Source organism: Peromyscus maniculatus, chromosome 1, assembly GCF_049852395.1.
Source record: "Peromyscus maniculatus bairdii isolate BWxNUB_F1_BW_parent chromosome 1, HU_Pman_BW_mat_3.1, whole genome shotgun sequence".
In the NCBI taxonomy this organism is placed as follows: Eukaryota; Metazoa; Chordata; class Mammalia; order Rodentia; family Cricetidae; genus Peromyscus; species Peromyscus maniculatus.
This window is the reverse complement of record NC_134852.1, coordinates 29,279,202-29,300,575: the sequence shown is the minus strand read 5'-3', so window position 1 is coordinate 29,300,575 and position 21,374 is coordinate 29,279,202. Positions and strand designations below refer to the sequence as shown.

Here is a 21,374-nt window from a genome sequence, read left to right as displayed (position 1 = left end):
CTCTGCCAGCTGTTGCCGGGCCTGTATGACCCTGTTGCCTGCCACTGCCGGGCCCGTCTACCTCTGCGGACCACCGTCGGGCCTGTATGTCTCTGTGGGCTGCCACCAGGCCTTTATGTCCTTGTTGGTTGCCGCTGCTGGGCCCGTCTACCTCTGCGGGCCGCCACCGGGCCTGTATGTCCCTGTCGACCACCGCCGGGCCTGTCTACCAGAAGATGCCTTTTGATAAAGCCACAGCCACACTTGTTTTGACAAGAATCAGTAGTCCTTTGTTTCGTGTCCTGTCTGTCCATTTTGTCCTGTTTTTCAGCAATTGATCTGAGGATACTTTGTTGTCCAGTGGCTAACTTTTGTTACAATGAAAGTTAACTCCATATGCAGTTTCTTCAATGCCCATATTTTCTCTGAAGTAGATTGGTACTGCCAGAAGCCGACATGTCTCATAGTCATAACAAAAAGAAAAATTTTCTAAGTTATTAAAACATTTTAAATGCCACATTCTGTAGATCTCTGAAGGGTTTGAAGATGACCTGTCTATCTAAAATATATCTGGAAATCTTGAAAACATACCTAATATGACTACAAGTTCTATTGTAATGTCTAACTGCTAACTTTCATTTCTTTATATCCTAATAGTTGGCAATAATAACATTCAAGAATCTGCAATTTGCATTACATTGTTAAATGAACTGTATAAGTACAATATCTTGAACAAGATTAGAAATATACACATAGCATTTTTTAACAATATCAATTTCAATATATATATATATATAATTTGTATACAATATAAAACAATCCAATCCAATGTAAAGTATTTAAAACTAGTAATTGTCTTTTTCGTTTTTTTTAAACAATAACCTTAAATCTAATCTCCTTTGCTTAGCCCTTTTTCTAATCCTTAACAACAACTTGTAACCAACCCTCCTAAACAATGAAAATTATCCCAGACCCAAAAACCATTAAAAGACCAAAAAAAAAAACCCACCCGCCCCACACCACCTCTTTGGGAATGTGGGCATCGTATTCTTAAAATTGCTTCCTGCTGGGTATGAGCCAAGGTATCTTTATTCTGAAAAGAAAAATTTTAGGTTAATTGTCAAATTCTAGGAAAGGTCACTGGATGAGAGTTCTATCATGATAGTTAGGGTGGTCGGCCATCCAATTACCAGAGTAGGTCAGCTCAGGCATTCTCTTGACCATTGCCATTAGTCTATAGTGGAGTCATCTTTGTGGATTTCTGGGGACCTCTCTAGCACTCTACTTCTTCCTATTCCCCTGGGGTCTTCATTTACCATGGTACCTCTTTCCTTGTTCTCCCACTCTGTTCCTGATCCAGCTGGGAACTCCCGCTCCCCTAAGCTCTCTTTCTCTTGGCCCTTGCCCTCCATTATCCCCCAATCCCCAGTTTGCTCAAGTAGATCTCATCCATTTCTCTGTGGTTGGGCAATCCCTGTGTCTTTTTTAGGGTCCTCTTTATTAGGTAGCCTCCCTGGAGTTGTGAGTTGCAGTCTGGTTATCCTTTGCTTTACATCTAGTATCCACTTATAAGTGAGTACTTACCATGTTTTTCTTTCTGAGTCTGGGTTACCTCACTCAGGATGATATTTTCTAGTTCTATCCATTTGCCTGCAAACCTCATGATGTCATTGTTTTTCTCTGCTGAATAGTACTCTATTGTGTATATATACCACATTTTATCCTTTCTTCAGTTGATGGGCATCTAGGTTGTTTCCAGGTTCTGGTTTTTACAAATATGGCTACTATGAACATAGCTGAGCAAGTGCCCTTGTGGTATGATTGAGCATTCCTTGGGTATATGCCCAAGAGTGTTGTAGCTGGGTCTTGAGGGAGATTGATTCCCAATTTTCTAAGAAAGTGTCATATTGATTTCCAAAGTGGTTGTACAAGTTCAATTTGCTTTCCTGCTTCCTCAATTCTGTGCCATGCATTCATGCCTGTTATGTGTCCTAGAATTAAGGTTTGGTTATCATATAAACATTGTCTTTGTATTTCAGCATATTGGCCTTTTCTAAGAAGCTGATCCTGGGAAATTCCCACACCTCTACCTCTCCATTGGCTTTCTGTGGTCTTAGCCTCATCTCTGTACCACATGTGCCACTGCAGTTATGCTCCTGGTTCCAGGACAGCCCTTACTAATTCTTTCCAGTCTTGAGGAATAATCCTATTACAAGTTGACCAGGAGTTTAACATCTGCTTTACAAAGGGAAAATGTGTGCCATAAGATATTATAGCCTCCTCAAACTTCCTTAAATATAACATTTCAACTGTAGTCCAATTAGTTCATGCACGTCCTTGATCAGATAGTTGCTGTATGGTTACCAGCTAAATTAAGGGTGATTGTTTGAAAACAGGCTGTCTTTCTGTAACCTTATAATCCAATCCTGAAATAATTTCACCCTTAAATTCTTCTGTCTGAGTCTGAATTTCTCTATAATTTATTTTAACAAGTTTTTCTAAAACTTTTATCTTGGCAATTAAATGGATTATCTTTTTAACTTGTAAAATATTGATAAGTAAACAAATAATATGCATAATTGATGTTACATACATGCCATCAACATTAATCCTCTCATGTAATTGTTCCATTTTCAGAACCCCCCCTAAATCCCTCCTTCATCTTTCCCTGCTGCTGATGGGCCCATTCTTGGGCAGACCCAGCGTAGTTATCCAGAGTTGTAAGTTCCTGCTTGCAGTGACTGTGTCTTGCACAGAAGATGGCGTTTTGCAGTGCGTCTCCCCATCTTCCAGCTCTTACAATCTTTCCCTCTTCGGCAATGTTCCCTGAACCTAGGAGAAGACACAAAAGTGTCTAATCCAGTGCTGAGCACTAAACAATCGCTGTTCTCAGCACCTTGTGCTGCTCATTCTTCTCTTCCTTCAATGCAGTTCAACTGAAGAGAAGACTCAGTGATTACAGCCAAGGAGAGTCTTTACTGTCTGTGAGTATAAACATTCTTATTTAGAAAGTAGTCCAATGCTTTGAAAATTTGAATAATGACAGAAGTTAGCATGCACACACACACACCACACCCCCAGGCCCTATGACCTTCCATGCCATGGGATTTTGAGTGGTTTTATGGTACCACATATGGAATCCCTCATGTGGAATGGACCTCCAACCCAATCAGAGAGCATGTTGGTTACCCACATACCATCTGTGCCACTATTGAACATCTTTCCTGGCAGGTTGATATCATAGTTGGATTCACAGCTGGGTAAGACTTTCCCCACCCACCCCCCAACAGCCTGCATGGCATCTTCTGGCACTATGAAAGCTACCAGGCAGGAAGGAGGCTTCAAACACAGCTCCAGCTCCATAGCTCTGTGTCGTGTGACTGTGATGTGTGGTGCCTTTGGCAACCAAGTGTTATCACCTAGTTCTTTGGGGAACCAAGAGCAAGGACAAGAGCCTGCGTTGTTTCTTGAGTCCATAGGGGCTCCCTGACCAACCAGTCACGAGCAATCCTACTCCTGGCCCTGGAGTTTTGCTCTATAACCCATCACTTCCAGGAGAGCTTTGGCCAGCCATGCAGGGTGCCTCCCTCCCAACTTTTAAGGTTGTTTACAAGATTGTAGGTTTATATGGAGCTTTTTCTTCTTTTCTCTCTCTGTCTCATTTTTAACTATAAAAATGTATGATAGTCACATTAATTCACTCACCTAACTCCTCCTAGATCCACCACTCCTTTCTCATTTACCCAAATTATGGACTAAGGGATGAAAGATCCCAGAGCCAGTGGATAACTATAAGGGAACAGTCTTTTTTTGGACACAGCAGGGCACTTGCACATATGGGAGGGAAGGAAGGCTGGAGGGGCAGGAGGAGGGAAGAGGGGTGTGTGTGTCTGTGATTGGTATGTAAAATGAATAAAAAAATTTCTTAAGAAAAAAAGAAATGGTTTAATTTAAGATGAAAGAGCTAGCTAGCAAGAAGCTGAAGCCATAGGCCATCCAGTAATTTGTAATTAATATAAGCTTCTGAATAATTATTTTATAGGCAGCTGTGGGACCTTGGGTGGGAGAGATTCGTCTGCTGGGCATGGAAGGACCGGAGAAAGTCCAGCTACACTGACCCAGTGTCAATTCTCCTATTCTTCTCAACCTTGTCAGCCTCCTCTGAATTTATGTGGTTCTGTTTTGTTCTTGAGTTTGCATAAGAGCAGATACCAATCTCCAAGGCACAGAGAAGACTCCCAAGTGTGATCAACTAAGGTTACTTCCCTGGAAGCAAAGGGGTAGTCATTCAAGACTTCTTCAGGAAGATACAGAAACAATTTCCCCAGAAAAGACATCATTACCGTAATAGCCTACCAAGAGTGTAACACACAGAGATTCCAATCAAAAGGGCCTCAGGTCAACTATCAATCATAGTGTGTGGCTCAGCTTTGCTGGAGCTTTGTCAAGCAGCTGTGCTGGCTTCACAACTTTCTCTGTTTCCCTAGGAGATGGGTGTGCCAGGGAAGTAAAATAAATGACACATAAATACATAATAAATAAATAAATAAATTCGCTTATTAAAAAATTCTGGTATTAAATGTGTGCAGCACCACCCTTACTCCCTGAGTTTCTAAACTAGTGAGAAATTATATGAACTACCTAGTGTCTCTCTCTCGTGTGTGTGTGTGTGTGTGTGTGTGTGTGTGTGTGTGTGAATATAAAATACATTTTTAATTTTACTGTTCTGCTTTAAAAGTACTCAAGTCCAGGCTGGGCAGATTCTGCTCAGCAGCAGTGGGTGGTGAGCTCAGTCCCAGGGGCTGAGCCCAATCCAGACAGCAGCATAGCTAACCCAAAGGTCAAACAATAGGTACCTAAATTGTTTCAAAATTTCCCGTCTTTCATGGCTTTATTAATTCTCAACAAGTCATTACCAAGGAGCTTACATTATTTGTTTTTGTCGTTGCAGAAGGGGAATTCCAAGCATAAATTGCCTGAGTCCTGTGTAAGCATGTCTATGGAATCTTGATATGGGGAATAGATAATGAAACAAGGTTTCTGGTGCATGAGGGGTTTATATGTATTCCAGACTCCTGATTAAAACATCAAGAAGAGCGTGAGGTGGTGGTGCACACCTTTAGTCCCTGTATTCGGGTGACAGAGCCAGGCAGATCTCTGTGAGTTCAAGGCCAGCCTGGTCTATAGAGCAAGATCCAGGACAGGCTCCAAAGCTACACAGAGAACCCTGTCTTGAAGAAAGCAAAGAAAACAAACAAAACAAAACATCAAGAAGAAACCTTTCTGCTTGTTGCAGAGATGCAGTGGGGATAGCTGTAAAGGAAAGCTGTAATGCTTCCAGGGAGAGGAATACAGGATTTGAGTCAGGGCTGCCTGACCCCAAGCATTCTCACTCTATCAGTGACTCTCACCTTCCTAGACTAGCTCATCTCCCACAAAGCCAGCTGTTCATCTGTTGACAATTCTACTCCACCCTCTGTGATGCACTTCAGTTCTTGGCATCCTGGGCTGGGTGGACCTACAAGAGAAGCGTGTCTGGCTTTGAATCTGCAGAGAACTCAGATAATTCATGAAGGCAGATGAAGACGATGTTGTCCTTGGAACCCAGAGCCCTAGTCCAGCTGTCACTAAAGTGCCTGCTCCTGGAGGAGTTGTTGGGCACCTGTGCAGGTGAGTGCTGGGCAGGGAGAGGGACCTCGCTATGTCCCTGGGCTGTGGGGGGCAGCATGAGGGAACTTGGGGTGGGTAAATACATGTCTATGTGTCTGTTGGTAAGTGAGTGTGTGTGTGTCTCTGTGTGCCTGTGTCCGTGTGCTGTGTGTTTGTCTGTGTCTCTGTGTGTCTGTGTATGTGTGCTGTGTGTTTGTCTGTGTCTGTGTGGTGTGTGTATGTTTCTCTGTGAGTGCCTGTGTGTGTCTGATGTCTGTGTATGGGACTGTGTTTGTCTGTGTGTGTGCTTGTGTGTGTCTGTGTCATGTGTGTGTGTGTCTGTGTGTGTCTGAGTATGTGTGTTGTGTGTCTTCATGGTGTGTGTGTTTCTGTGTCTGTGCTTATATGTTTCTGTGTTATATATGTACTTGTGTGTTTCTGTGTGAGTGTGTGTCTTTGTGTGTGCCTGTGTGTTTCTGTGTGTTTGTATCTGTGTTTTTGTGTGTTGAGTGTGTGTGTCCATGTCTGTGTGTGTGTTTGTGTGTCTGTGTATATGTGTCTTGTGTGTGTCTTCATGGTGTGTGTGCTTCTGTGTCTGTGTGTGTACCTATGTGTGTCTGTGTAATGTGTGTGTGTTTGTGTGTTTGTGTGTTTCTGTGTGTCTTTGTACGTGTGTCTGTAACAGGGACTATGGGAGTCCAGCCCCTTGAAAGCCCTTTCAGGGTCCAGGAAGAATCTGTGACCAGCTGATAATCTAATCTTTGATGATATTAAATGAATCTATGTACATGTGACCCTTTAGTTCATATGCTTTCTTTCTTTCTTTCTTTCTTTCTTTCTTTCTTTCTTTCTTTCTTTCTTTCTTTCTTTCTTTCTTTCTTTCTTTCTTTCTTTCTCTCTCTCTCTCTCTCTCTCTCTCTCTCTCTCTCTCTCTCTTTCTTTCTTTCTTTTGAGTCAGTTTTCTCTCTACACAGCTTCTTTTCTGTTCTTGTACTTAGCTCCTCTCTGTCCCTTCTCCTCCTGTCCTCTCACAACTCTAACTCATTTCCATCTCCACCCTCTTCTTCATCCTCATTCTTTTCCATCTCTGTTCCTTCCCCTCCATCTCGCGGCACTGGTCTCCATCTCGCGGCACTGGTCTCCATCTCGCGGCACTGGTCTCCATCTCACCGGCAGCCTGACTCTTCCAATACCAAGCAAAGCTTCCAAGCGCCCTACCAGAGCCATGATAGCCAGCTTCATCCACAACGGGGATGTGAATAGAGGAGGTGGGGTTGATAAGGCCTGGAGTAAGTCAGAAAGGGAATTTATGTGCTCAAAGTATATTCTTATAAGTGGTCAGGTGAAACGTTATGAGTCTGTCACAAATGTGCTCAAACTACAATCCCACAGGTGGTTAGGTAAAAGAGTCTCTAAGTCACTAAAACAAAACTGCCTCTCTTTTCCTGTGCCGCCATACACTGGTCACTGCCAGACCTAGGCAGTCTGCCTCATGGGTACATCGCACCTGGTTTGCTGTTACAGCCTAGGGTGCTTGAGAAGAATATCAGGTAAATACACTGTTAGGAGTTCTTGGAAGCATACACAGCGTATAAGAAAGTCATTGCAGGAATCGGCTAATACGTATACAAAAGCTAAAATATCACCAAAACTCCTTAAGCCATGGATTGCCCTTCGGAAAAGTCCTTGACCTTTCCAAGTAATAGCTTTTGTGATAGAAGCTGGATTCCATTACATTTTCCTGTGACTTGCAGCATATCTGTGTGATTCTCTGTGTGTGTGCCTGTGTGTTTCTGTGTTTGTATCTGTGTTTCTGTTTTGTATGTGTGTGTCCATGTGCTGTGCGTGTGTCTGTGTCTATGTGTCTCTCTGTGTGTCTGTGTTTGTGCATCTCATGTCTGTGTAGTATGTTTGTGTCTGTGTCTCTGTGTGTATATGTCTGAGTGTCTGTGTGTGTATGTCTGTGTGTCTGTGTTTCTCTCTGTGTATATGTGTGTATTATCTAGTTGAGTCCCTGGAAAGATGCACATCTGGTAGCCATTTGGAGGAACTTTCATGTCTAAAGGATTCTGACTGTGGGAGGAAGTGTGCTTGGCTGTCCTAGCATAGTGGTATAATCACAGACTCCCAGGAACTTGATGGGGGCAGGATGGCCAATGGTTTCCCAGAGCTGGAAAGCTCCGCCCCCAAGAAACAATATAAGCTCTGTATCCTGTTCAGTTTTCACTGCTTTTCTCCCTAGCAGAGGCAAACACTCTGCTGGATTTTTCCCTCCCAATAAATCTATTGGGTGAGGTCTGATGCAATGACTCTTTTGCTGGAGCAGAGCAGAGCTGTAAACCCCTCCCCTGCTGGAGCAGAGTTCTTACACTCGCATCAAGGAAACCATTCCCAGAGTCAGAGCCAGAGCCAGAGCCAGGGCTGTTAACACTTTGCCAGGGAAACCCTGGTCAGACTCTGAGCAGAGTTCAGGGATTGATGGGACTTCAAGTCCTGAACTTGGTTAGGGGCAGGAAGTGTTTTTAGCTCTGGTCTTAGGGACAGGGTGTTCTTTCACTGGCCCTTTTACCCTACAGTGATAACCACAGCCCAGGGAGGCATTGGGTCCCCAGTGTTATTTATTTACCGATGTTATTTACAGGGCACAAGAGAACACGAGGTACAACAAAACCCACTATAAGAGATTCTATTAGGGGAAGGAAAGGACAGACATGAGTAGGCCTCCCAGAGAGAAATGTGCAGAGAGGGCAGGGTGGAGTCTGCTTTTATAGGTCGCCTCATGGATGCACATATGGGCTTATGTAGCTGTGCCACACATGCACATGGCTTACGTGACCACACTTTGCGCAGACTACTTGACCATGCTATGCACAGATTACATAGGATGTAAGGCCCTGGAGTGACTAAGCATTTTGCCTGACTGCTGACACCATGTGTGGTCATGTGACTCCAGAAGTGGCTAGGAATAACATTCCAGCCTCTTTGTTATTAATAAAAGTAAGGGATTAGGGGTGGTGGGTGAATGAGAACTGGGCGTTGTGTCTCTTGGAACTGCTTCCAGCTGACTTGGAGGGCACCAGTTAATTTTGGGAGCGGCAGGGGACTTTTTCCAAGGTAGCCGGTTGTCCTGAGGTAGCTGATTGTCTTCACTGCTGTTCTGAGCCCTTGGCAATCATCCAGTGTTGCTTGGATCTTACAGCCTGGGCCTGACAGGATGCTGGTGAGGCAGAAGTTGAAGTTTTGAAAATATTTTTTCTTAGATCCTGGTACTTGGTGGGGGAGGAAATGAGGGGGGACCCTAAGGATGAGGGAGGGGGTCGCAAGACCAGGAAAGTTTGAATGATACTTATTTGAAGTGGATCTGACCTGTCCGGGTGGGTCCAAGTCAACTCCCTGGAGCTCAGAAGAATTTTTAACTTTACAAAGGAGACAAATATAGACATATTAAGAAGTGACCAAAGAGAATTTAAATCCTGAACTTGTAGCTATGATATTGTAGTGCTGAGTATTCTTCTATCAGAATTTTATTGGTTAGTGTTGAAATTATGGAGTCATGTAGCAAAGAGAGACAGGAATCTGGAACTGCTTTTTTTTCTATTATCAATTAGGCTTCCTATCTTCACCTGAGACAAACCTTAAGGCATCTGTTTCCTTTCATTATCGCCCTATCACTTCAGCATCCAGGAGACACAGGTGATGGATTGCTGAGGGCAGTTTACAATAATAAACTTTTATATGTTAAAGTCTGTTTTGCAGAGTCCAGAACATTTTGAGTCTGGGGGTGTGAATAATTCTGGGGTGTTACTGTTTCTTACCACCTGGGTGTATTTGATGGTCCTCGCACCTCCAGCTCTGTGGCTGATGGTGGTCCTGTGAGTCAGCTGAGTGGTTCATTAGAACTTTGAATATGTTATTAGAGACGGTGTGGGGGGGCGGGAACTGATGGAGCAGAGTGTGATCAGTAGGGACAGGAGAACGCAGAGGGGGAACCGAGAAGAAAAACATATGGGGTCCCCAATCCAGTGGGGTTGAGTACAGTTGTGGGACGAAGTCTTGTTCTTCTGGAATTGGAAACAGGCAGTTGATCTCTGTGTCCTCTAGAACTTAAGAGAGCAAGGCCCTGTTTGCATCACTGTGCATGAGGAGGGATTACCCTGGGGTAGAGGTGAGGTAAAAGGCGGTAGGTGAGATGGGTGAATCCAGTGAGGAAAGCTCTTGAGCTTAGCAGCTATGGAGGTCACAAGAATTAGCTTGAAGGGTCCCTGCCATTTGGGGGAAGTGGGGAGGGGTGCTGGCCTTGGGTGGGAGAAGGACATGATCCGTGCTGTTGACTGGGGGTGGGCAGGGGTTGTCACATGGCCTGGGTAGGGAACGGTCAGCACAATTCCATAGGAGAGAATAGAGGTGATAGAGTAAGGGGGTGAGCGGGTGGTCAGGGAGTGGCAAAGGTTTGAATAGAAAGCCAGGGATTAGAACTGGCCTCCCATACATGAGTTCAAACAGCGTAATTTAAAGCGGTTGTGTGGAAAGAGCCCAGACCCTGAAAAGAGCCAGAGGCAATAGTTATACCCAGTAAAGGTGAAGTTCCTGTGACGTCTTAATAAGTATATTTTTAAAGGAGTGGTTAGTCCATTCTACCTTCCCTGAGGATTGAAGATTGTAAGGGATATAGAAATGCTTAGGGATGTTAAAAGCTTTAGATAGGGTTTGAGAAATCTGGGAGGTAAACCAAACTCTGGGCCTTTATCAGACTGGAGAGAGGCAGGGATCCCAAATGGGGGCATAATCTCCTGGAGAAGGAGGTCAGAGACTGTCTGAGCCCATTAACCAACCAACCAACCAACCAACCAACCAACCAACCAACCAACCAACCAACCAACCAACCAACCAACCATATATTTGCTCACCATAGCAGAGCCTATCCACTCAGATCGGCTCTAAATCCCATCACAAGTCCTAACTTTCAGATGCTACAGGTTTCTTCGGTGGAATTCCCATCTTCTATACTCTTTAGATTTTTCACTGTGGTTGTAGGGACCGGATGCACAGCCCCATGCATGCTCTCACTCTTAGCTCCAGCTCCTTATTTCTTCGGGTCAATACTCCAGTAAAATTCTTTGTCCTTTCATGTATTTCATATGTTTTCTGCTACTTTCTTTATATACATACTTGATTTTTTTTTCAAAGGATTTTTCTGGAACTATGAAAATGATCCTGTAATGTTGTTGTTTGCTTCTTATTCTTTTTTTAGTGGCCCACCACCTAGCTCCCAAATAAATTCACACATGCAGGCTTATTATTACTTATGAATTCCTGGCCTTAGCTTGGCTTAGTTTCTAGTCATCTTTCCTTATCTTAAATTATCCCATCTACACACTTGGCTTAGTCTAGGAGGAAGGGACTGGACCTCCCTGGACTGAGTCTACCAAGTTGATCACAGTCCTCGGGGGAGGACTTGTCCTGGAGGAGGTAGGAATGGAGGGTGGGCTGGGGGTAAGGGGAGGGCGTGGGAGGGGGGAGAATAGGGGAACCCATGGCTGATATGTAGAACTGAATGGTATTGTAAAATAAAAAATATATATCACAAAAAAAAAATTATCCCATCTACCTTTTGCACCGGGGCTTTTCCTCTTCTCTTACTTCTGTAAATCTTACTCTTACATCCTGGCTTGTTGGCTGTGTAGCTGGGTGGCTGGCCCTTCATGTCCTTCCCTTTTCTGGCTTGTTCTTCATCCCCCTTTCCAGATTTCTCCCTCTATATATTTCTCTGCCTGCCAGCCCCACCTATCCTTTCTCCTGCTCTCTATTGGCCATTCAGTTTTCTTCATTAGACCATCAGGTGTTTTAGACAGGCACAGTAACACAGCTTCACAGAGTTAAACAGATGCAACATAAACAAAAGTAACACACCTTAAAACATTCTAGTACAATCCTGTGATTTTTTTTGTTTGCAAACCTGTGACTAGGCTTTATAATATTTGTTAACTTACATATGCTAAACCATTCCTGTGTCTCTGTAATAAAGCCAACTTGATCATTGTGGAGGACGTTCGTGATATGTGCCTGTATTTGGTTTTCAAGTCATTTATTCAGGATTTTGCATGTGAGTTCACTAGGGATACTGGTCTGTGATTTGGGGATTTTGCTGTGTCTTTACTTGGTTTGTGTATGAGACTGATACTGGCATAGACCAATTTTGAGAACGCTCCATATGTGTCTTGTTTTAATTTAAGAAGAATTGGCTCTAGATGTTCTTTAAAAATACAGTAGAAGTATGCTGTGAAACCATATGGGCCTGGGTTGTTTTATTGTGTGTGTGTGTGTTTGTTCATTTGCTTTTTTCAGAAGGATTATCATTACTTTTTTTTAATCTCCCCTTTATTATGGTTATATTTAGGCTATTGATCACTTCATGGTTTAGCTTTGGTGGTTTGACTCGATCTAGAAATGTGTCCCTTTTTTTTTTTTGATTTTTCAACATCATGGAGTAGAGATTTTTTTGAAGTATTCCCTTATATTATTTTGAATCACATAGTATATCCTTTGTCCAATCAGCTTTACTAGCAAATGTTGACTGCAATGAGTCATGGATCTGATTCAAAGCCTCTGGTTTCTGGTACACTGTCATCACTGCAACCCCACTGAAACTCCTCTGGGATATCCTGCAGCAGCCCTGAGTCGTGGAGATCCCGCGAGTATCTTTCCGCAGGACCAGTCACTTCAGGAGCTCCAGCAGGTCCTAGAATGGGTAGATGTTAGGGTGGGCCAACCCAAGGGCCAGCTGTGGGTCTGGGTTCTACCTGAACTGGGCAGTCTGGGCCACAGGGGCCACCCACCTCAGGTGAGGGAGAGGAGGAGCCAGGTTTCCTATTTAAGTATTTACAGCTCTGAAGGGAAAGGTATCCCGGCTTTCAGAAGCCAGGCTATACCAATGTCTGTGGTCTGATAGTGGATGGTTTACCTACAGGAATGTGCTAATCCTGGTCCTCTCCCAGAGATTCTTTACAGCTCATCTCTACTCCACTCTACTAAGAGAGTTTCCCTGTAGAGATGTCCCTTGCTTCTCTGCTCCAGTGAAAATTGCTACTTCTCTGCCACACTCTGCTAAATGGGAACCCCTCCCCCCAAGAAATGTAGCAGTTTGCTCCTGCTCCTTCTAAAGTAGTTAACTTCTCTGAGCTTCTCCATTCCAGTGAAAGAAGATCTTCACCCAAAACTCATTCAAGAGATTTATTGAGAGGGAGGAATCCAGACGAGTGGCTGCCTCTGCCAAGGTGGAAAAAGGCAAACTCCCAAGGAACAGGCACAGGGCCCACACATGGCTTCTTGTGGCAGAGTTTTTCCACAGTGGAGATTTTCAGGGTGGGAACTGGTCAGATTTCAATCATGCATCTCGGAGATTGGCTGATTTCATGCTCAGCTGATGGGGCAGAGAATGTTTCTTTGGCTCTGGCTTCAGGGACAAAGTGTGTTTCTTTCACTGGCTCTTCTTAACCTTCTGGCTCTGTTTTCAGGGCCAAGGTGTGTTTCTTTCACTGGCTCTGGTTCCAGGGCCACAGTGGGTTTTTTGGCTCTGGTTTCAGGGTTAGGGTGTGTTCCTTTGTCTGGCCCTTTTATCCTATACCCTATGCCCATTACATTAAAATCATTTCTCCCTCAACTGTGGTGAGCAGTGAGGCCATCTCTCCCAAGAATGGAGCCAGTTCTCCCATGAGGGTAGAGACCAGCTCTCTTGCTCTGTGTCCAGTGAGGGGCAGGGTCCCTTTCCCCAGGCCCACCAATGGCAGGGACCGCTCAGCCTGGCCTTCTGATTTCATCACTCATGGGTTCCTATGGCTTGCTGAAATCCCACAGGCCACAGACATCAATACCGACCCCAGACACAGCTGGGCCATGGACCCAGACATGGTCCTCAGCAGCAGCCATGTCTGGATGTCACCATTGCCCCAGGTGGCAGTGCAGTCCACTCAGATTGGCATGGCCCCAGCAACAGTGGCCCTCAGACACAAACATGTCCCCAGAACTCAGGTATCTGCATGGCTGTCCATGGTAACAGGAGCCTTGAACATCAACACAGACCCTGGCTGCAGTGGGGTCACAACCATGACATGGCCCTCAACTGCAGCTCTGGATGGGTTGTCACCATTACACTGGCAGCAGGACAGGCCACTCACATCTGCATGGTGCCAGCTGCAGCATGCATGGTCCTTGGGCACCAACATGGTCCGGGTTGGCTGATCAGACCCCAGGCAACCACACAGCCTTTGGTTGCAACAGGAACCACAAATATTGAATCAGACCCTGGCTGCTGTAGAGCCACAGACAGACACATGACCCACAGCACCAACCAGGGCCCAGACAACACCAGGACCCTGGCTGGCAGCGGAAGACACCAGAGCATCATGGCTTCATGGTACCCAGGCCTCAGACACCAGAAGGCCATTTTACATCTCTCTACTACAAACTCTCCTTCTGACTCTCACTCTCTCACTCCTTTTCTCTTTCATGCTCTAATGAAAGCCTCTTGGCTTCTCACACTCACACAGGAACACAGTACATTCTGAGCTCAATTCCTCAAGGCAGAGCTGACTGTGAAAACCATCAACTTGTTAATTGTGTCATTTTTCTCTTCCTCTCTTAGGAACCCATACTCTGCACTATAACCTCATGGCCTTGTCTCTGGAGGGGCCAAGGAGGTCCAAATTCAGGGCCCAGGGATACATTGATAATGAGCTCTTCCTGCGCTATGACAGCTACAGGAGAAGAGCAGAGCTCTGGGGGCCTAGAATAAAGAGACAAGGAGGAGCTGAGATCTGGACAAGAGAGACTGAGGACATGCAGGAGAAGGAGGAGCAGCTCAGGAGGATGCTGACTGAGGTCATGACCCAGAAGGGCCAGCATCGAGGTGAGTAGGCAGAGATAGAAGCACGCAATTCAACTCTGGCCTCTAAAGTCAGAGTTGGGGGCTGGACACAGCTGGGATGAATGATTAAACTAGTGATGCTTCTGTGAGGGATGGAGGACCTGACTCCTGAGAGGTCACAGGATGTGCCCAACTCACCTTAAGACCAGAGGGAAATAAGGTCCTTAAAAAATAAAGTGACAAGTCTCTGTCTGGTATGGCCAGGCATTCACACCCTTCAGGCAACTTTCGGCTGTGAAACCCAAGGAAACAACACTGGAGGCTTCTGGCGCTTGGGCTATGATGGGCAAGACTTCCTCATCTTTGACCAGAAGATCCCAACATGGAAAGTGGCTGTGCCTTCAGCATACTCATCCAAGATATTCTGGGAGAGACATGGCCCCAGTGTGGAAAAAGTTAAGACTTTTCTGAATGGCATATGTCCTGACCGTCTCCAGAGATATTCGATTTATTCGGGGAACCAATTGATGGATACAGGTACTGACTATGGGTGGGTGGGTCCATTCACTGAGTCTGACAGCGTCTTGCTACAGTGCTTATGAGGTACTGGATTCTCACTAAATTAGACAAGCATCACATAGTCTAAGGTGACACTCAGATGGAGTGTGAGTAATCTCCAGAGCCACTGTTGTGCACCTTAAGTGGGGAAGCTTAGGTATCTCTGACATGAGTGCATAGTTATAGGTCCCCAAATGTCAGTAATCTTAGATTTCACTCAATTGTCCTACATTCTGGGATGCTCACTTTGAAGAACTGAGACAACTGGGTGTGTGGAGTTCTGTCCCTTAGGTGGGGTCATCATGATGGGGAGTTGAGATAGGAGACTTCTGCACCTGGAGCTGGTTCACAACCTATTCTGTGTCATGGGTCAAAGTCATTCTGCTCTTGTTCTGGTCTTGATTAAGGAAGGTCAAGTTCAATGCTTCTTCTTCAATTTAATCTTGTGACAAAAACACAGAACAGTAGGGGGCCTTTGGGTCCTTGTGCTCAGTGATAAGCACCAGGGAACCAGGAGAATGATGAACACAAAGGGTTCTCTCTTCAAAGGGAGAGATGTTTTCCACCCAGAAATCTGGGAGCAGAGAGACATGGGTAAGAGCTTTCTGACCTTTGAGCAATCTGTATGGTCAGGGCACACAGGATCCCCAAGACCCTTATCCTAATCTTGTTTGACTCATTCAATCTACAACACTATTCTCCTCCAGACCTTCATCATGAAATTGTTTATCTTGAGCCTGTTTCTTCAGTTAACCTATAGGATCTATTTTTATGGTCGATGTCACTGGTCCCTTCCAAGACTTTTGATGTAGTCATGTCCTAAGCTTAGTTGTGCACACAGGATTCAGTTAATTATCACCAGGAATCTTTTTTGCCAATTGTACTGAACTTAAATATACTTAAAACAAACTACCCAGGATCAGACTCTCAAAGTTTAAACTAACACTGGCTACTGCTCAGTGTTTAACCAGACTTCCTTTCTGCCTCTTGTGGATCGACACTCTCTGCTGGGCATCATGTTCACTCCCATAATGAGTGTCCACAGAAACCAGTGTGGTGAAAGGGCAGTCAGAATGAAGAAACCACTTATCATCCAGGAATCTTCAAGGGGAAAAACTTAAAGCCTTTAGCAAACAATCAGGACCCTGGTCAGTTCCCTGACTTGGGAAGGTTGGTACCTCACTGTGCCTTAGAGCATGCAGAACAGGCTTTCATTTCTTCTATGAATAAGGAGCTACAGTCCACTGTGTCAGGTGTCCAGTCCCTGTAGAACAGGGAAGCTCTTTGTCCCATCAGTGTCTACAAAGTCTTCTGCATCACAGGCTGGATCAGCTGGCCTCTGACAGTGAGATTTTCATGTCCTCTCAAGTTCTCCTTATAGGTGGGGACTGACACCCATAGATTGTCAGGGGCCAATGGAGCTGTGTGTGAATCTCATATACTCATCTGACCACAGGTGGCCTGTCTCCCAGGGAAAGGAGGCTGGAGAAAATGTCCACAGGGTGACATTATATAATAACTGGTTGTTTCTGCCCTCAGATTCTCACCAGGAAAGGCTTTTGGGGTCTCCAGCCTCACTGAGCTCTGCCTAGTCTTTCCGCAGGTATGCAGGAGATGACTGACCCACTGTAGTTCTGCAGTGGGGACACACACTCTAACCTGCTTTGTTTCTAACCTGTGTCTTTGCCATCCCCACCCCCAAGTTGGGGCTTGGGAGATGGCTCAGTGGGTAAGAGCACTGGTTGCTCTTGCAGAGGACCCAGGGTGAATGCCCAGTGTTCATGAGGGGGCTTAAAACCATTTGTAGCTCCAGTTCTAGGGGATCCAATACCTTTGATGACTTTTGTAAGCACTAGTTTACACATGGTACATATACATTCTTGCAGGCAAAACATTTACATACATAAAATAAAGTAGATAATTCTAAAATATTTAAAAGATCAACTTTTATTTTTTATTTGGCTTGTCTTTTTCAGAGAACAGAGTTTCATAATTCACTACCACCTGCCTCTACCTTTCTAGTGTTATGATAATGGACCTGTCTGGGATCTGAAATGTGATGTTTAAAGCTTTAGATAAATCTTGTAACAGAAAATAGAGGTTGTCCTGGGATATTTGTGAAGGAAGAAAGATACTGGTCATCAGTTTTTGGCCAACTCCAGGAACAAACAATCATGGCCACAGTCAGCTGACTGTACTTAGAGAGTCCCTCACCTGTCCCCTAGTGACTGATGAGCTGGCTTTGTCATAGAGAAAAGGCACAGCCCACCACGGTCTGATCTGTGGCCCCCATAAACACTGAGCCTCTGTACTCTCAGTGCCTGTTGTTCATCTATGACCTGTGTTGGAAAGAGGAACTGCTGGCCCGTGACAGCAGGGACACCCTGTCCTCTCATCATCAGCATGTAAATAAGGGATGGATCTTCAAGGGCATCAAGGGCCATTGGAGCTGAGCCCCAGCCTCCCACAGTCCTATAACCCCTGGGAGCTGTGCCATCTAGTGGGCGGGGGTGGGGGGCAGTGAATGTGAACTAGATGATTCTTCTGGGCAACACTCCATTCAGAGATTGAAAGGTCCTCATCTTAATTGACCCACTTTATCATCTCTCAGGTTCCCCAAACATGACAGTGACCAGCAAAGTGCACGAATTGGGCAGGATCACCCTGACGTGCTGGGCTTTTAATCTGTATACTCCTGTGGCCACTCTGACCTGGCTGCGGGATGGGAAGCTGGCACAGCAGCACACCTTTGGCCCTGGGACCATCCTGCCCAGTGGGGATGGGACCTACCAGACCTGGGTGTCTATTTGGGTTCTTCCTGGACAGGAACCACACTTCACCTGCCGTCTGAGGCACTGCAGCAAGAACATTGAAGTCCCTACACTCCTTGGTGAGGAAATGGGGCAAGCATCACTCTAAGGGGGAAGGGAGGAGGCAGGGTAGGGAAGCCCCTGTGGAATACAATCACTATAACTTTTCTGGTCTCTCCAGGACCTCAAGCCAGGAAAACTGTTGAAGCCACCAGCTCTGCTTCTGCTCTTGTGGCTTCTGCTTTTCCTGCCTTCTTGGTGTTTCTAGTCTGGACCTAGAGAAGCAAGAACACACAGGACAGCAAGAGACCAGGTGAGCATCCCTGCAGGGTGTGAAAGGGGGTGACAGGCCCTTTCTTCTCTTTGTAAATTGTACAGGTAGAAAGGTAGTCACATAAGCGACTTTTTGCCCCACTGGTGAATGGAGGGATCCAAGTAGTCACCATCCAGGACCTGTTAACCTCCCCCGCTGTTGGGAGGCAGCGCCCCCTGGTGGATGTACCGTGCTGCTTCCCATGTGTTCTTAGATGGCATTGGGAAACACAGGGACAGGAAAGCAGGCAGGAAGCCCACAGGAAAGTCCAGATTGTGGCAAACCACAAGTGTTCCCGCCTCTTCACCAAATATGTAGAAAGCAAACAGCCAAACAATACAGAGGGGGACCTGGTAGCCCAAAAGATGATTGAGAGGCAGGCAATTCACCAGATGATGATGGTGTCTATTGCAATTAGCATCTTGATTCAAACATGGAAACTTCTCCTCAAAAGATATTCATGAATCATCTGGTTGAGGCAGTCTATGTGTACATAAATACAGACATTTAAAGATTTTGAGGATATTTTAATCCCTGTGGTGTCTTTAAGTCCGTATTAATAATCAGATAGATCTTTGAAGATCCAATACAGGACTTCTGGTCTATCTTCTAGGTTGAACTACTCTCTTTCTACCTTCAGCTATGCCAGCCTAAAATGATCACAGCAAAACCTGTTGAATGTTAATACTCCTTCACAATAAAAGGAAGTGAGCCGGGCTGCCATGGCACACGTCTTTGATCCCAGCACTCGGGAGGCAGAGCCAGGCAGATCTCTGTGAGTTCAAGACCAGCCTGGTCTACAGAGCGAGATCCAGGACAGGAACCAAAACTACATGGGGAAACCCTGACTCAAAAAACCAAAAAAAAAAAAAAAAAAAAAGGAGGTGAGCTGGCCCCCCAACTAATTTTATTTTAAAAATAATAAAGGGAGCTCTACATATACTACTATAGTGGTTTTAAAAATAAAATTGCTGTAAAGATAAGGAGATAAGGTATAAAAAACTATAAAAATATAAAAATTATTTAATGCATAAAGATTGATGTATAAAGATTATATGGATATACGTCTTCAGAATGGGAAACTAAATGGCTTTTATAAGTCACAAAAGTCTGAGTATGTTCTCTAATGTGTTTAAGGATCAGACTTGAAAACAATACATATGATATTAATTTCTAAGGTCTAAGATTAACAATTACAAAAAACTGGCTCTAAAGTACGTCAAATCAAGGTGGGGGTGGGGCCAGGAATCAGGTGGGGTATTTTTTTGGGGGGAGTACTGAAAGAACCAACGGGAAAGGGGGTATTTCAGGATCAGTAGAAACCTGGTGCAAAAGAAACTCCCAGGAATCGACAAGGATGACCCCAGCTAACACTCCTAGCAATAGTGGAATCCTACACTGAACTGGCAACTTCCTGTGACCAAGCAAGACTTCCAGTGGAGGTGTCTGGACCCCAAGTGAGCTACATCACCTTAGACCTACACTGTGTTCTGACTGTGGGATGTGCTGGGATAAGGGTGACATAGAGATTGTGGGAGTGGCCAACCAATGACTGGTCCAGCCTCAGACCCATGCCAAGAGAGTGGGCCACCCCCGACACTGCCTGGAGTGCCAGGACCCAGAGGCTGGATCCCCAGAGACCTAGGACGGAACCAAAGAGGACTGTAGAGAAAAATCAAAGTAATGATGCCTAGGGATATTCTGCTATACTCATAGATTGGTGCCTAGCCCAGATGTCATCAGAGAGGCTTCATCCAGCAACTGGTGGAAACAGATGCAGACCCACAATCAAACATGAGGCAGAGCTCAGGAAATCCTGCTGAAGAGAGGGAGGAAGGATTGTGGGACCCAGAGAGGTCAAGAACATCACAAGAAAACCCACAGAGTTGACTAACCTGGGCTCATAGGATTTCACAGAAACTGAACAAACAACATGGTTGCAGAGAGAGAGAGAGAGAGAGAGAGAGAGAGAGAGAGAGAGAGAGAGAGAGAGAGAGAGAGAGCAAGCAACTACTATCTACCAGGAGAAGAGAAAAAAGCTAAAAGCTAAAGTCCAGTCACGTGCTCCGGCTTGAGCCATTTCAGGCCTGAGCTGCTTGTAGCTCTGGCCCCTTTAAGCTCCGGCCACGTGAGTCAGTGATCTGGCTGCAAGTAGCTCCAGCTGCACGTAGCAGCTTGTAGCTCTGGTCACGTGCTGCTCTGACTGGATGTGGCCGGACCGCTTGTAGCTCCGGCCAGGCCTGGGGCCTGTAACCTCTGTCCTGTGAGGCCACCAATGGTGTTTTAATGAATTCTTGCCATGTGGGTGCCAAATGTAGACGAATTTCTAAGCAGTCTTATTAAATAAGAAACACAGAGCCAAATACAGAGGTAACAGCCAAAGCGATCAGAGAACTAGCGAAGAGCCATGACTACCTTATCTTACCACCTCATCGCTTCCCCAGAGAGAGCTTCTTCCTGTGTAACCTGTGTTTTTATTGACTTTCTGTTCTGCTTTCTCATTGGTTCTAGGCCCAGTCACATGACTTCCTCATCACTGTCTGGTCTACACAGACCTCCAGGTCTCTATGGTTGGTACTGGGATTAAAGGCTCACCATGCTGGCTGTGTCCTTGACCACACAGAGACTCTGCCTGTCATGTGATTGATTCAAGGCGTGTGCTACCACCATCGGACTTCTGCTTATGGCTCGTTATGTGACCTCACTATGTGACCTCTGACCTCCAGGCAAACTTTATTTATTAACATACAAATAAAATCCCATTTCAGCACAATTAAAACATCCCCTGACTGTGGCTTTGTCATCTGTACCCTGCGTTATATTGATGTATTCTCCTCCCATCATTACACTCACCAGGACTTGTTCCATGAAGACATGTTAGATGTTGTCAAAGAATTTTTCTGCATCTATTGGGATGATGATGCAGTTTATGTTTAAATGTGATGCATAGACCCAGTGAAATTATTCAGCTGTAAGGAAAAAGAAAGCATAAAATTTGCAGGTAGATGAGTGGAGCTGGAAAATATGACTGAGGTAACTGAGACCAAGAAAGACAGTGATATATTCTTTCACATTTGTAATTCTCATAACTGGAATACCCAGAGAAGTAGGAAAGTTAAAAGAGACAATGGGGGTAGGATGAGCATTGTACAGATGCTAAGAAAGGGGAATGGAAAAAGGGAGGGGGGTTCTTAACTGGTGG

General features: G+C 45.2%; 1 protein-coding gene across 6 annotated transcripts; it reads left to right on the top strand.

Annotated features, from left to right (window-relative positions):
- The first annotated feature begins 820 nt into the window (after positions 1-820).
- LOC102924282 (MHC class I-like protein MILL2) lies at positions 821-20,953 on the top strand. Of its 6 annotated transcripts, XM_076572258.1 has the most exons (8): positions 821-2,963; positions 4,931-4,966; positions 5,399-5,649; positions 14,270-14,533; positions 14,756-15,028; positions 17,661-17,939; positions 18,041-18,172; positions 20,684-20,953. In XM_076572258.1, exons 3-7 carry the CDS (start codon positions 5,559-5,561, stop codon positions 18,136-18,138), a joined length of 1,005 nt encoding a protein of 334 aa, XP_076428373.1. In that variant the 5' UTR covers positions 821-2,963; positions 4,931-4,966; positions 5,399-5,558; the 3' UTR covers positions 18,139-18,172; positions 20,684-20,953. The 6 variants fall into 6 exon arrangements, with proteins under 6 accessions (XP_076428373.1, XP_076428381.1, XP_076428368.1 ...); XM_076572278.1 differs by lacking the exons at positions 821-2,963; positions 4,931-4,966 and adding an exon at positions 12,184-14,041 and having other exon boundaries at positions 5,577-5,649; XM_076572266.1 differs by having other exon boundaries at positions 821-5,649; positions 14,382-14,533.
- Positions 20,954-21,374: the final 421 nt, after the last annotated feature.